At 33.9% G+C, this 14628-nt stretch overlaps 2 protein-coding genes across 11 annotated transcripts; both read right to left on the bottom strand.

Moving 5' to 3' along the window:
• Positions 1-545: 545 nt before the first annotated feature.
• Positions 546-4676, bottom strand: LOC110600947 (putative BPI/LBP family protein At1g04970). The gene is made up of 6 exons (XM_021737904.2): positions 3840-4676; positions 2615-2754; positions 1970-2321; positions 1448-1696; positions 1232-1357; positions 546-894 (listed from the first exon to the last, which is right to left on the bottom strand). Exons 1-6 carry the CDS (start codon positions 4239-4241, stop codon positions 712-714), a joined length of 1452 nt encoding a protein of 483 aa, XP_021593596.1. The 5' UTR covers positions 4242-4676; the 3' UTR covers positions 546-711.
• A 1876-nt stretch (positions 4677-6552) lies between these two features.
• LOC110602275 (syntaxin-52) lies at positions 6553-13440 on the bottom strand. 10 transcript variants are annotated; one of them, XM_043951160.1, is made up of 8 exons: positions 13189-13440; positions 12353-12586; positions 11451-11656; positions 11264-11364; positions 11047-11091; positions 7888-8040; positions 7114-7176; positions 6553-7027 (listed from the first exon to the last, which is right to left on the bottom strand). In XM_043951160.1, exons 2-8 carry the CDS (start codon positions 12568-12570, stop codon positions 6944-6946), a joined length of 870 nt encoding a protein of 289 aa, XP_043807095.1. In that variant the 5' UTR covers positions 12571-12586; positions 13189-13440; the 3' UTR covers positions 6553-6943. The 10 variants fall into 10 exon arrangements, with proteins under 10 accessions (XP_043807095.1, XP_043807097.1, XP_043807100.1 ...); XM_043951162.1 differs by having other exon boundaries at positions 12353-12575; XM_043951165.1 differs by having other exon boundaries at positions 6553-7038; positions 13189-13439.
• Between the last annotated feature and the right edge of the window lie 1188 nt (positions 13441-14628).

Raw genomic sequence — 14628 nt, 5'->3', positions numbered from 1 at the left:
ATTAAATTTCTTATTATTAATCATAAATGTATAAGCATTAATACTTAATATTAAATTAAATTATAAAAATAAAGAAAGTCGTTATTAATTAAAAAAGTTTAAGCAAATTTATAGTTAAAATAAATAAAAAATAATAAAAAAAAGCTTTCAAGCGTTAATTAAGTAATTTTAATAAAATTTTATGTAAAATTATTTCTTACAAAATTTTAATAATTTTAACAAAATTCACTTTTAATTTAAAATCAATTCTTACAATAATTCAATTTTATTAAATTTTTATATAGTTGATTTTAAGAAATAAAAAAAAAATCAATCCATTTAAATTCTCTCAAAATTAATAAATTTCAATTATATTTTTATTAGTTCCAATATAAGGATAAAAACTATTAGGAATGAATTTTAATTCATTGATGCAAGCGTTTCACATGCAAGATTCAACTTTCCTGATTCTGCATGAACCCTTGGCCTCTGGTTCTGTTGTTTTACATAATTAAATTATTATCTAACTTCTAAGATCAAATTATAAAAAAAGGCATTTTTCTCATGATTTTCTTAATCATAGTAAACAATTTAGGCATTAGCCTTTCAATTCAACAACATTCAACTGATTACCATATTTACAGATTTGAATAGCTTTACTGCTTACAGCTAATACAACATTTGAGCACATGAAGTTTTTTTACATGTATATCTGAAGCATCTAGTTGACTGCTAATTGATGTAGTACTGTTGTGTGAGGACAAGGTTGCTGCATATCATCATCCTTGAATTTGTGTAATGGATTGCAGCATTCTTGAGTGTAAATCCATGAAGAAATGGCAAAGGTAACCCCTTTAATAGCCGGAAGTTCACATATGGAAGGAAGATGGTTTCCAGAATTGCGAAAGCTACCGGCTGCAGATAGTTGCACAAAACTTTGCTGAGATTAAATACTGATTTACCATTTAATAGTTATTCAAGAAAGACAACCTTCACAGAAGAGAGATCAAACAGGATCTTGTGACTGTTAACCATTTAACTGAAAAAGACTATGATTGAACATTCTTACGAAAAAATATACCCATTAGGTAATATGTTCTTACCATGCACAAGGTAGAATATTTCAAGCTCAATTCATTAAAATGTTAAAGATTCACAAATATTCTAAAAGGTTGATTAACGACCAGCAAACTTCAACAATGATAAATGTTGCATATCAAGAAATTCAAGGCGAAGTTCAGTATGAACATACCCGAAGCAGATGCATATGCAGGTCCCCGATATTGCTCCACTTATAAGACACAGTAAAGCTTTTCAACTTGAGGATACCAGCCAGCTTATTCATTAAAATTTGTGGAGAACACGAAGCATTTATTACCTGCAATGAAAAGTTATTGGGTAAAAAGGCAATGAAAAGTAGCTTGTGAAATTACAGTGACAAAGGATATGATAATCTAATCAAACATACCAATGAGACACATGCAACCGGAACAACTTCATCAGCATCCACAACGTCAACAGTCACATCTAGATAAATGGTCGCATCAAGGTTGGTTTCTGCAACTCTTATCAGAGGTGGAGAAGTTAGTGATATATTCAGCTTCATTTGATCGTTCGGATACTTCTGGTATAGTTGAGGATAAATAAATCTCCATGTTGCAGTGTTTAAGAGGGACTGATTTGGAAATCTATCCACTATCCAATGCATATAACCTGCCTGACCACAGAAATTAGCCAAATAACTCTTAGCTTAACTGCTTAACCACAGAAACATTATACGTCATGCAAGTTTATATCTAAATGAGTTGGCTTAGAGGCTGCTGCATACGAGTTTGAACTATGTCCGCTGGAATAGATAATATGAACAATTACCATCTACTGTTTCGACTTCTTTTCCTTTTTAATAAACTTCTCAAAGAGAAAAAGGATGAAAAAAATGTACTAGTGTTATCGAGTCAAAGTTCATGCTCTATTTATGCAGGAAACTTACGTTGAAGTATACTACTGCAGCAGTATTAAACACATTTTCACATAATGAGATTCCAACCATCTTAGCTGCACAGTTTGAGGAATCAGAAGGATGCAATCCTTTACGGTAATAGCCGGAAATCAAAATGTTGTCCTTCGACATGAATAAACCATCAATATCAATTTCAACTGAAGAATTTCTCAACACAGGGTCGTCCACAAAAGTAACATTCATAGCAGATGTATGATCCACTGAGACTTGTTTTGGAAGTGATTGCAATCGGCTATCAAGTTTTAGTATCCCTTCTTTTATTTTCTTTGAAATAGCATTTTCTACTGCAGACCCTATTGGAGCTTCAAAAGCATCAACCACCCTGAAAGATAAAAAGATAAAATTGGAATTAGAATATAACAACCAAAGTAACATGTACATTGTTATTGTGTTTTATCGCCTCATTTATTTATATAAAGTCGTGAAGAGTCGGATATAAGGGTAAATTCCTAGCCTTTAACCTTTACTTGGACATCAATACACTTCCAATTTTTATGGAAGTGATAGAGCTTTCATCATAAACAATTGTTAAAACTACACAAGTGAAACTGCTCTCTTTACTAGAACAGAAACAATAGTTTCTTAAGGCTTAACTTAAGTAAGAGGATTGCTTACACTTGATAAAGCCAAGATGCTCCTCCATCCAACTTAATAGAGATATCTTTCACATAACATCCGCAGTCCAAGAGAGACGTACTGAGAGTTCCATCTTGTTCTTTCAAAGTAACAGAAACTCCAATTTGCATATCTTTAACCTTTATGCAGAAGCAAATTCATCAAATTTTTATTTTACGGAATTAAAACGAAGAAGATCGTGTCATGCCAAATTTAAAATTGCTAATAAAATGAAAATAAATGACACATCACAATACCTTTCCCTTAAAAGTAAATACCAGAAAAAAGGGAAAACAGAAGCAACATTACCATCTCATTCTCTATCATTCACTGGAAGACATGGAAGGGATGCCATGGATTATCTTTTAGTTGGAAAAAAAAAAAAAAAAAAAAAAAGAGGAAAGGAATTCAATGAAGAAGAATATTTTGACTTTGACTTTGATGCTGGCTTCAATGTTATATTCTAGTTCAATTGATCTGACTCGCCAAACCTGGAACTCTATGCTCAAGATGCATGCAGATCCCCATACCCATATAATTCCAATTACCGACACATTTTCATCAGAATTGTGCATTAAGATATATTAACTTTTGTTCTTGCAGCCTTCTTTTTCCAAGTCCAGAAGTAATAGCCCTCAACAATACACATATACTTCTCTAAACAAATTGCAGAAGGTAAATTGTAGACTTTACCATCCACAAGACACAAAGACTAGATTGATTATGACAATAACTAACTTCAAGTCTTCAGTTGCTCTTCATAGAATGTTGAACAGGCCATTAGAAAGATTGCACTCTCGGATCTCTCAGAGAAAAAGAGTTCGTATGCAGCAAAGGGAAAAGTGAAGAAACTCCCATGAAGAAAGAAAATCATGGAAAATATCATTTTGTCACAACCCCCATTAAGGGTTTGACAAGATAAGATTCTGAAATCCCCAGTGTGCATTCAGTCAAAATTACAAATTAAAATATCAGAATCACTGTGTAAGCAACTTTAGTTCATTGGATCATGCAGCAAACACTGCTAACCTTTTGTCTCCTCAAAGTTTCCCCCTTTCTTGGCATAAACAATTTCTAACAGAAAACATAATTCCCCAATTGCATAGCACTCAAAGTGAAAATTTTATTATTCATGAACGCTTCTTCCCAAATAGCTTAATTACAGGAAGAGCAACGAAAAGCAAGTAGAAATATTTAACAAACTGTAAGCAACTCTAGCACTTGCCTGAACTGAGGCATCTCCCTTATCTGAAATCACAACGATCCAATTCTTATAAGAGTACCTCCAATTCATTGTCAAATCCGCTGTAGCACCTGAAGCAAATAGGACAATACCCATCTCTCCAGTTTCAACAGAAGAAGAGGCAATACGGACACTATTAATGGTGATGTTTGAAAGAACCACATGGACTTTGCCGAGAAGTGGGATTTTGACAGACTTGTCTATGTCAGGCAGATGAAGTGGAATCATGGAGGATACTGCCTTTTTTATGAGCATATCCTTAGCAAAATCAATACCTTTATCAGACAAGAGCACAGAAATATATCCTTGTTCATTGGATTGAAAAGGGGTAGTTGAAGGAATCAACAAAAGAGACAAAACTAAGAAGAAAATAGGGCGCGCCATGGATTCAAGAAACAACTCATGTAAGAAATATGGCTAAATTAGGGAGAGATCAGACCATAAAAATCCACAGAGAGAAGCAGCTTAAAGAAAGATTCTCTTTTTATTCTTTTTCCAACTTTTCTATGGTGAAAGGAACTGGAATTTTTATTTTTATTTGTCTAAGAAAGGAACTGGATGAGGTGAAGGTCTTATGTGCACGAAGAGGCTTTAGAGCTTTTGCACTTTGTTCGTTGTTTTGATTTGCTTGAGCCAATGGACTTTCAGGAGAATTGAGCTGACGACGACAACCGCGCGTGTCTAACTCGCGTTACAAACATCATCAGTTAAAGATAAAGAGAGAGTGTGCGTGTCATGTTTGAAAGGCGCGTGGTTCTTGTTTTGTCAGCAACGGAAGCGTGAAAGCGAATAAAAAAAAAAAAACAACCGAACACCGAGCAGAAGAAACTCATGAAAGTTGAGGGGTGAATTCCGACAAATATTCGTCATATTACAAACATGAAGCTAACTTTTCCCTTGAAAAAAATTATTATTTAATTTAATGAAATTATTTAATTTTAATTTTTTAAATTATTAATAATATATAAAATAATTAATATATTTTTAAAATTAATTTTGATAAATTTTAAAATCACAACAATTAAATTATCTATTTAAAAATTAAAGACTAACTATTAGAGTATGTTTTAAAAATAAATATGTTAAATATTTAACTTCACCAAATTAGATTTATATAAAAAAAAATTATTAATTATGTTCAAAAGAGTAAAATACTCACATAAATATTTATTTCATAATTTCATAATCTTTATCATATTAAAAAGAAGAGTGTCGAAATACACTGGATAATTTATCTTTATCTTTTATGTTTAAATAAGTGAAAAATAAAAGAGATTAAAATGAAAAATAAATTTCTCTCTTATTTAGAAAAGAAATTAATAGTAAGAAAATATGTAAAAATACCTATTTTTTATTGTATAAATTATATTTTATACAACAAATTTTTAAAAAATTAAATAATAATATCATCAAACCTATTAAATAATACTACATTTTACTCAAATCATCAATATTTATTTATTTCATATGAAAATTAATATAAAAATATATTTTAATAAGTAAATATTATTATAATCTTATCAATTGGTTCTATAAAAAAAATTGGTAACGTATTTAATATTCCCGTACATGTTAAATAACCATTCTTAAAATTTTTATATTTAAGAACATAACGTATGAGCAATTAGCCATAATAAAAGGCAAATTTATAAGTGGTGGTTCTTTATACAGCATTTCAAAACACTTACATAATTATATATATATATATAATTTTTTTAATTATGAGAGATAAAAAAATATTATAATTAATATAATAATAATAATTATTAATCAATACAAGTGAAACATTACATATTACAATTATCTTACAATAAAGAATTTACAAAGTAAAGGTAAGAAAATTAATATTAAATCCAGAAGAAAAGCACATTATTCTGCATAATTATGAAATAAAATTAATACGGAGAAAAAAACATATATAAATGAAGAAATATTCCACAAAAAAATTTAGAGTGAACCCTCAAATATACCCAAATTTGCACTGGATAGTCCTAATAGATAGTCATAGATAATTGTTTTATATGCATTTGGTGGTGGCACAGCGATAAATGAATAAAAATAAAAGGATATTTATGTAATTTTAAATTTGTCTGAGCATTTTCCTATTTTTACTGCGAACTTTCTGTTAATATACGGGAAAAGTAAGCAATATTCTCCCTTTTCCCATCCATTATCCAAAAGTAAGCGTTAAGCTGAAACAACTGGAATGTGGTGTTTAAAGTTTGTGGCCTGGAGGCACTGTTTGCATTGAGAATCGACTGCATCCGCATGAATAGGAGAGAGCTTGGCAGTTGGCATTCATGGCCAATAAGCCATCGTTTCCGTATTTTAAAATGAAAATACCACATTACCACAATGTCCTATTTAAAAATCCGGTTCTCAATAAGAGCTGACAAACTGCAATATACCATCATTTAATGTTTGAAGTGGCAAGCTTTGTCAGGAGAAACTTAACAGGCAGGGGGGAGATCAAAGTGAAAAAAAAATGAAGACAAGACAATAGGCATATTGAGCAATATTAGATATGCTCATTGGCAATTTGGCATTTACCATGATATAGCAAAAGGGAATATATAATGCTTTAAAACCTTGCAACTCTATAAGTTTAGTTTCACCAAATAATGCAAGCATTACCTACAAATCGAGAATCAGTTCAATGGAATTTTTTTTTTCTCATTCAGTTGACAACAGAGCATGTTAAGGATCCTGCAAGGAATATTAGTATTTGTTTCCAACAAAACCAAATAAGAAATCATAATCAGGTACCTACCAGTTGGATAATACAAACAGTACACCAGAAGGACGTTATTATGTGAAAAAGTAACATAAGCTACACTAAAATCAATCTTATATGAATTGTAAACATCTAACTTATCAACGTCATAAACTCAATTTCATGCACCAAAGAAGTATCTGCCGGAGACAATAAGCCTCAGATATCACCCACATCCCAACCCCACCCTACCCAGCACCGCCCCCCAACCCAAAAGAAAAAAAGAGGACTTAGCAGTGGATCTATATCTTTTGCACCCTTAAACCTTGTTTAAGTAGAAGAGCCTGTATTTTCTGTACCATACCTAAGGTAATCAAATATATCTGTGCAATATCTCCAAAGTCCAAACATTCACAAAGCCATATTTACGTAGGCACTCATCATAGGATCCAAACACCTGCAAGACAACTGATCAATACCTTCAATAAATAGAATGTTAACAGGAAAACCAGATTATATAAAAAAAATTAAATAAACAATAACCTGTATTATCTGACAGCTCTCATGGTTCCCTCTAACGAGAGTTATCCGATCTGGATATATCACCTGACGAACACAAATTATCAGTATCACACATAGTCGTTGGTAGGCGAAGAAGAAAGAAGAAATGAGAGGAAAAGTAATTGCAGACATCAATAACTTTATGAACAGGATACCAATACTAGTGGTAAGGAGAGGAAAAAGAAATGAGAAAACAAATAATTGAAGACATCAACAACTAGCTGAACAGGACTATATAAATGATAAGTTAATAGTAGTCTGGTTAGAGATGTTGCTTGCCTTGACCCATAAAGGCTCTGGCTCTAGGGCAGAGGGCCTGATGCACCTTGTGCCAGTTTAACAACTATGAACATAGTAAATGACTTAATTTACATATCTTCCCTATCCTATCAGTTGACATGATGCTTTGCAACGACTTCCAAAATTGGGGAGAACCCTTTAACATTGTGACTGACTTTACACAACATTATCGAGATATGCTACAGCGACACGATTCAAATGACTTGACTCAAGCAAATTGTTTAAGAATTCTTGAGTCAATCATATTTATATAACAAGAACTAAAATATAGAGAGCTAAATTTATAATCCACAGAAGTGTATTGTCTAGGAAGCCATAAAACAGGACAGCTGGTACAAAGTCAACAAATATTCAGCTAAAATTAGATAACAAGTAAAAGAACCCGCTTGAGCTGAAAAGCAGATAAGGGAAGGCAAGACAGGAAAAGGGAGGAATTTCTTCAGAAAAGGATAGCACCTTAAGGGCTAGTAGAAGTAGAAATGTTTCAAGAGAGTAAAATCCCCTATCAACAAAATCTCCAAGAAACAAGTAATTAGTCTGTCGGCAAGCCCCTCCCACTTTGAAAAGCTCTCTCATGTCATAGAACTGCCCATGAATATCCCCACATATCTATGCATATGCAAAGTAATCAATATCAATATACAGTAGAGATATCCAAAATTTAAAACAACTGTAGCACAATAAACAACTATTCCAGGAGGAAAAATTTCCATTCAAACTTAAGCTGGGATCAACTCCATGCAAAAATTATTTAGAGCCAATAGAACACTACTGAACCATACAGTTCAGAACACCAAAAGTCAAAGTGGAAGGAACTGCCTTTAACTTAAATCTATTCATCAGTATCAGGATTATGCAAATATGTGCTTGATACAGGCCAGAGATTTCAGTGATCCAATTTTATTATTGGCTTAAAAGTCTAAAATTCTGCCTAGGATAGTTGTTGCAATACTCACGCCAAAAACCATCATTCTAACCAGAAGCTGCCTAGTTGAACCATATTTTATACTTTCTCTGTGAATTTCTTATGCCTTCTTCTCTCTGCACTGTAACATGCAGAAACTGGAATGAAGAAAATTGCTGTAAAGCCTTTAAATCCGTAACCCATAAAAAAAAGTGATTACTACCCTCAAAAGATCCATAGTGCAGATCCAGACAAAATGGATTAAAATTACAATGAAGAACTGAAGCGCATTAGGTCCAGCCAATTAGCATCAAAAGCACATAAGGCCTAACTAAACCAAAAGCACTAAGACATTTAAAGCTCTATAATTGCCAGGGACTCGGTTATCTACGACATCTTTCTTCTAGTCCTACATCTCATTTTGTAAGAAAAAAAATTAAATAAATTCTTTTAAAATTATGCATGAAAAGTTTTTAAGTGGAAAAGAATTGAATTTTTCATTTCAAAAAAAATTTTGAATTCTTTATGAAATTCTTTGATTCCGAACCGAGATTCAGAGAAGAAAAGAAAAAGCTGCCACAAAAGCTCTTCATGCTACCATTACGCTTAAATCTTAGAAAACATACCAAAACCCAAATGTAATGCGAAAACCAATATTTTGTTCAAAAGCCTTAAGTCCTTATTTTACTTCAGAAATCCGAGAAATTGTAAATATAAATACTAACTGTAAGAGGGGCATCGACGCGTTGGACATTGCTCTCTTCAACAAGAATTTCCATGGCTTTGAGGCAAAGAGCCTTCACTTCTTATTCCTTCAATGGTTTGCATTTCTTTAGCTGCTCTATTTGCCTATCTAGGTCAGACATCTCCCACTACCCCTCTCTCGTTTCCCTCTAAAAACCGATAAGTAACAGGATTACGAATTTGCAATTTTCCTGTCTCTCCCTTCGAATCTTAGTGGCTCCGCATCTGCTGCCTAAAGTATTTCCGCATGTCCACTCCACCAGTTTCTCCAATTTTTTTTCTCTTTTTTTCTTTTTTGGCGCCCCGGAGATTCCTGCTAGCATGCTGCTGCGCGCGCCCTTAATGGGTAAGGAATGTTTAGGATAAAATTATTTTCGAAGGAAAAAAAAAATGATCTCTCATTTCACGTTTGACCTCCATTATTTCCACTGCGCAACGGAAAGCTAATATTTGTTTACGTGGCTTTCCATGTGATCAACTTGTATCTTTTAAAAATACGAAAACCAACTAATTAATTTTATCACATTTCAGATACTAAATAATTATTTACTCTTAGAATTAAAAAGAAGCGCACAAGACCTATACTAATTACCATTTCCCTGTCCGGTTCACCATTATGACAACTAGACATTTGAGTTCTGGCATTACGGAAATATTTGAAAGCGACAAGAGGCAGACAGGTATGAATTCCTGACCTCCTGCACGGCAAAATAAACACTCAATGACAGTCCTATTCTAGTTACGATATTATGCTTCTCAACAGAAGTGGTGAGAGTAGCTACTAGGTACTTGATCATTGCCAAGTTAACTGATTCTCCATATCTTTACCTGCTGGTGGTAGTTTTCATGCTACATTTTGGCTTATTTCTTCTTTGCATAGCATCAAAACAAATTTAGATTGGATTGACAAGGGGGGTTGTTGCACTAGCAAGACTGATAGGCCAGAGCATATTTAAGATACAGAGCAAGGAAGGTTCCCTGATTTTCGATTCTTGAAATATAACAGTTGCCTAGCAACTCACCATTTTCGCTATTACTTGAATAGCAAAGCAACAAAAGAAAATTGAGAAGAGAAAATGCCAAAGGCAATGTTCCAACTTGAACAAATAATGAAAGGCCAATTGCACATCACATCACGCAAAATAACGAGGAAAATGGATAGTATTGCTATTTATAGTGTTACAAATATTTTATCAGTACATATATGACGACAACCAGAATCACAATGCCAACAACAGCTAAAAGCATGCAAAAGAAGGAGCAACCACCCTTTGTCCGCTTGTTCAGACTGGCCAGATTCTTCTGCACTCTCTGTTTTAGAAAGACCAACAGTCCTTGTTCAGTCCAAAATGTAAGATTCGTATGTCCAGAAGCTAATAAAACAGGTAGCTGGACCATTCTCGCGCCCAAGTGAAGTATGTATCGCAATATTTACACTGTTCTTAAAGCAATGACCTTGCATATAGCATTATTTCATTGTTTTAAGATTTTTTTCCTTCCTCCCTTTACTATTCGAAATCTTAAACAATGCAACGAATTAATAACTTAACTACATCCTTGGATTTCAAAACCTCCTATCCAAATGTACCTTCAAGTTGCAGTTAAATAGATAGGAAATGAAAATGTCAATAACCATGACAATTAGCCCAATGGTTTCACTTAAGATTCAAACTAACAGCAAGCCTAAAAAAGAGTAAATGCATCCCTCAAAGTTCCCCTAAACTTGACAGCTTGTAGAGAATTTCCAAATATAAAAATTATCCACTCAGGACTACAACAATTCCAGATATTCTAAAAAAACAATATACCCTTTGTTTCACCTTACATATTTTTGTGTGGCGTGAGCAAGTTGGCACTTCAGAGACTTCTTTTTTCTTTCCCAGTTTATTTACTCAGATTCCCTTATCCCCAATATAAATAAAAGAGAAAAAAGCATTATACAATTAAATATCTTAAGAAAAGAGTACCCGTAAGCGGGAGTCTGTAACATCAACGTGTTGGTCCAAGTCATCCTGCACAGTTTGAGAGCATAATTCATGATCCTTACAAAGCTAGGATGATTCAATTTATAAAGTGTATTTATGGTAGTGATATTCAAATATTGAAAAAAAAAAGATCCAAACGAATAAGAAAATCGGTGTGTGTGTTGGCTGGGGCAGGGGGGGGGGGAGAGAGAGAGCATACAATAAGCCTGGTGTGAAGACCAAGTTCCTCATTAACTGCCAATGCTATATGTTTTGTACTTGTTACTGTCTCCTCCAACTTCTCAAGGCCCTCATCTTGCTCTGCTTCAAATGCATATAGCAATAAGAATCCAGTACCACAAGAAACTGAGCAATGTAACAATAAGTAAAGAGCATAAACTACTTGCCTCTCATGATTTGCCGTTGAAGACCGACAATGCCATGGTTGTCCAAACCTTCAGTTCTTCGCATGGCATCATCTGCCTTTATTTCTGGACCAAACAAGCTATCCCTGTTGGCAAATTTTGACATATCCAATGTGGAAGCCATTTGGTTTACTTTTGTTCTCAAATTTGCAACCATGTCCTTGCGACGATTCATCTCTTTCTCTGATCTGTGTATCACAAAAGGCAGAATCTATAAAATTTTTAGATAATTACAATAATTAAACCTTAGTTCAGAATACTAGGGTTTTAGATGCCCATATTTTACAAAATTAATGTGGAAAATTTTTATAATGAGAACACAAATATATCATGCTGCCACCACAATGAGTGAAATATGTGCTGCAGGCACTCATCTTCCACTCGTTTAACATGTTTATTGATTCTTTTCCTTTACAACCAATAAGACACAACCAACATTACTACTCAGGTTATCAATTTATTATGCCAATATAAGAAACATAACTACCAATTTTGAACCAAAAAAAGAAGATAGCGAATCGCCAAAAAGCACAGGGAACAAGAATTAGAAGTTCAACATTTCAGGAGAAGTTCGGGAAGGTTTGACCATATTCAAAAGATAACAGTGGATGCCACAGCCAAAGAAGGGATAACTGGATTAAACTAGAATAACTTTGAGACAGAGGCAAGCAATGGCAAATCACTATTTCCTACAAATGCATCAAATCATGGCTTGAGGTAACAAGCCTTGTGCATAATTGCAGCAGGACAGTAGACAACTATACATACGCATATATGAAAGAGGAACAGCTAAAAGGTACATGGAAGATTGAAACAAAGTGAAGGCAAGATGTTTAGCATAAACACCAGATATCATGGTCTAAATACAATGTAGAATAACTTGCATTTGCTGCTTCCCAGGAAGTTTTGTCAAAAGGGACTGCAAACTATCAAGCTTAGTCCCTAAAATTGTAATCTTCCTCCTTGTAGCAGAGGCATGACGCTGTGTTTCAGGCCCTGAAGCAGGAAAAGAACTACGTTCTGCAATCATGCCATTGATATCATCCGCAAGCTTTGCTGCTTCACTATATTCCTTCATCCATGAGTCTGAAGAAGATGCCATTTTACCTGAATGATAGCTGATCAACAGATAATCTTACTATAAATCAATGCATAAAAACCATTAACCAATAAAAGAATTAAAATGGCTCTCAATTAAAAGGGATGAAAAAAGAAAGCAATTGAATATCCATCATGGAAAAAAATAACATAAGGCAGTATTAGACCCGATACAAGATAAATGAAGCTCAATTTTTAAAAGCACATTATCCAATTGTCGCAAAATATTTGTTTCTTTAATTTCCTCTTATGTCCTCAAAGATACTAAGAAGAAGAGCTTAAAAGGTAACAAATCCTAAGGGACATCATGATCTCCTCTAATAAAAACCAAAAACGGAAACCCAGAAACCATAGTGATCTCAAATCTTATAATAGAATTTGAACAAAAATTGCAAATCTCCAAAATAACACAGAAGGGGGAAAGAAATCAAAACCCTAAAATTCAGGCAGATACCCTAACCTTGATCAACATAACAGAAAGAATAAAATGCTTCTGTTGCTCATAAAACCACGTGAACAACCCTAAAGATCTCGTCAAATCCAGAACAAATACTATCAGATAAATTTACAATGCATTGATTGAAATTCACATATCTTATTATCCTATCATCCAGAAAATTACCGATCGGGTAGCCTATGAATTGAGATCGGTAACAATTGAAGAGAAAATGGGAAGGAGAAGAAAACAAGGGACGAAAAAAGAGGAGAATTAACCTAAGTTTGGTTTTTCTTGTTGCGATCAGAAATTTGAGAGGGAGAAGAGAATTAAGATTTTAGCCGCGAAAAGAACGCAGTCGTATTGAGAGTGGGGAGCCTAAAATACGGGAGCTGGCGTCGCCATTAGCCGGCAAATGTCTTTTAGGCACATTCGTCTTTTTGAAATGATGCGCAATGGCAACAATTCGTCTGTGGAGGGAGGGGGGCCCCTAGTGACGTTGACCAACTTGTCTTCACCTTAAACGCACCGTTTGTTACTCCAAGACCGCGAAGCAGGAAATTTTGGACTTCTATTAGGCTATTGTTTTATTTGTAGATTGTTATTTATTTTATCAATTTATGTTTATAGATTGTTATTTATTTAATTATTTTATGCATACAAAAATAAATTTGGCCTTATACTGTAGATTGTTATTTATTTAATCATTTTATGTTTATAGATTGTTATTTATTTAATTATTTTATGTATAAAAAATAAATTTGGCCTTATCCGTAAGTTATAGAATTTAAAAGGGTGATACTCCATGTTTAGTTTTCAGTTTTGCAGGACCCTCTGCCAGAATGGAGGAAATCTGTCCCTGACTGATAACATATTCGTCCTTCTTGAAATAAATTTTTTTTATAATTTTATATATTTGATTTTTGTTTTGTGTTGATTATTTGTGAAATATGTAAATTTTTTGGTATGCCTTTATAGGGTCTTGTGGAGCATTTAAGCTTTTTGGTCTTCTCCCATGGTTAATTACTGCAGTAGTGATGGTTGGTGATTTCGGCGTCCAAGCCACGTTTTCACTCAAAATTGGTGGCTCCATAACTATTATAGACCGAAAATATCATGGGCTGATTTTTACTCTTTTGCGGTAGTCAACTGTGAACCTTTGCAACCTTGTTTTCGTGTGTTGGGTGCTTTTGGCTTTACGGTGGAGATGATTCTTTGGGTTTGTGGATTTCCATCGCTGCCTTGGTTGTTTTTCTGAATTTTTTGGACTGCATGTATATTTTGAAGTGGCTTCATGGAGATTTTAGCTGGAGATGGTGTCTCTCTTTCTGCCTCTGCAATTGTCGATACCAAGCGGTGGTCGAAGAGGTTTCCCGTTGCAATGGTTGCTTTGGTTTATAGGTTTGGGTTGTGTGGGCTTGAGTTCTTTAGCCTGCATGTGTATTTTGAGGTGACTTTATGGAGATTTTGGTTGGAGATGGTGTTTCTGTTTTTGCCTCTGCTGTTGTCGGTGTCAAGCTATGGTCAAAGAGATTGCCGATGGTCAAAGAGATTGTTGTCGGTGCTCTCCTGCTTTCCATTGCAATGGCTGCTTTGAGCTTATAGGTTTAGATTGTGTGGACTTAT

Source organism: Manihot esculenta, chromosome 15 (genome assembly GCF_001659605.2).
Source record: "Manihot esculenta cultivar AM560-2 chromosome 15, M.esculenta_v8, whole genome shotgun sequence".
Classification (NCBI taxonomy): Eukaryota; Viridiplantae; Streptophyta; class Magnoliopsida; order Malpighiales; family Euphorbiaceae; genus Manihot; species Manihot esculenta.
Note: the sequence above shows the minus strand (reverse complement) of the source record. Positions and strands in the feature narration are given on the sequence as shown.

Excerpts from the sequence above, each read along its gene's own strand:
- LOC110600947 (XM_021737904.2), bottom strand. The coding sequence starts at position 4,241 with ATGGCGCGCCCTATTTTCTTCTTAGTTTTGTCTCTTTTGTTGATTCCT. Across the intron at positions 2,322-2,614 it reads GCATCTTGGCTTTATCAAGT|GGTGGTTGATGCTTTTGAAG; the intron begins GTAAGCAATCCT and ends TTTATCTTTCAG. Across the intron at positions 1,358-1,447 it reads CGGTTGCATGTGTCTCATTG|GTAATAAATGCTTCGTGTTC; the intron begins GTATGTTTGATT and ends TTTTCATTGCAG.
- LOC110602275 (XM_043951160.1), bottom strand. The coding sequence starts at position 12,570 with ATGGCATCTTCTTCAGACTCATGGATGAAGGAATATAGTGAAGCAGCA. Across the intron at positions 7,177-7,887 it reads TACTTCTACTAGCCCTTAAG|GTGATATATCCAGATCGGAT; the intron begins GTGCTATCCTTT and ends TGTGTTCGTCAG. Across the intron at positions 7,028-7,113 it reads AGAGCTGTCAGATAATACAG|GTGTTTGGATCCTATGATGA; the intron begins GTTATTGTTTAT and ends GTTGTCTTGCAG.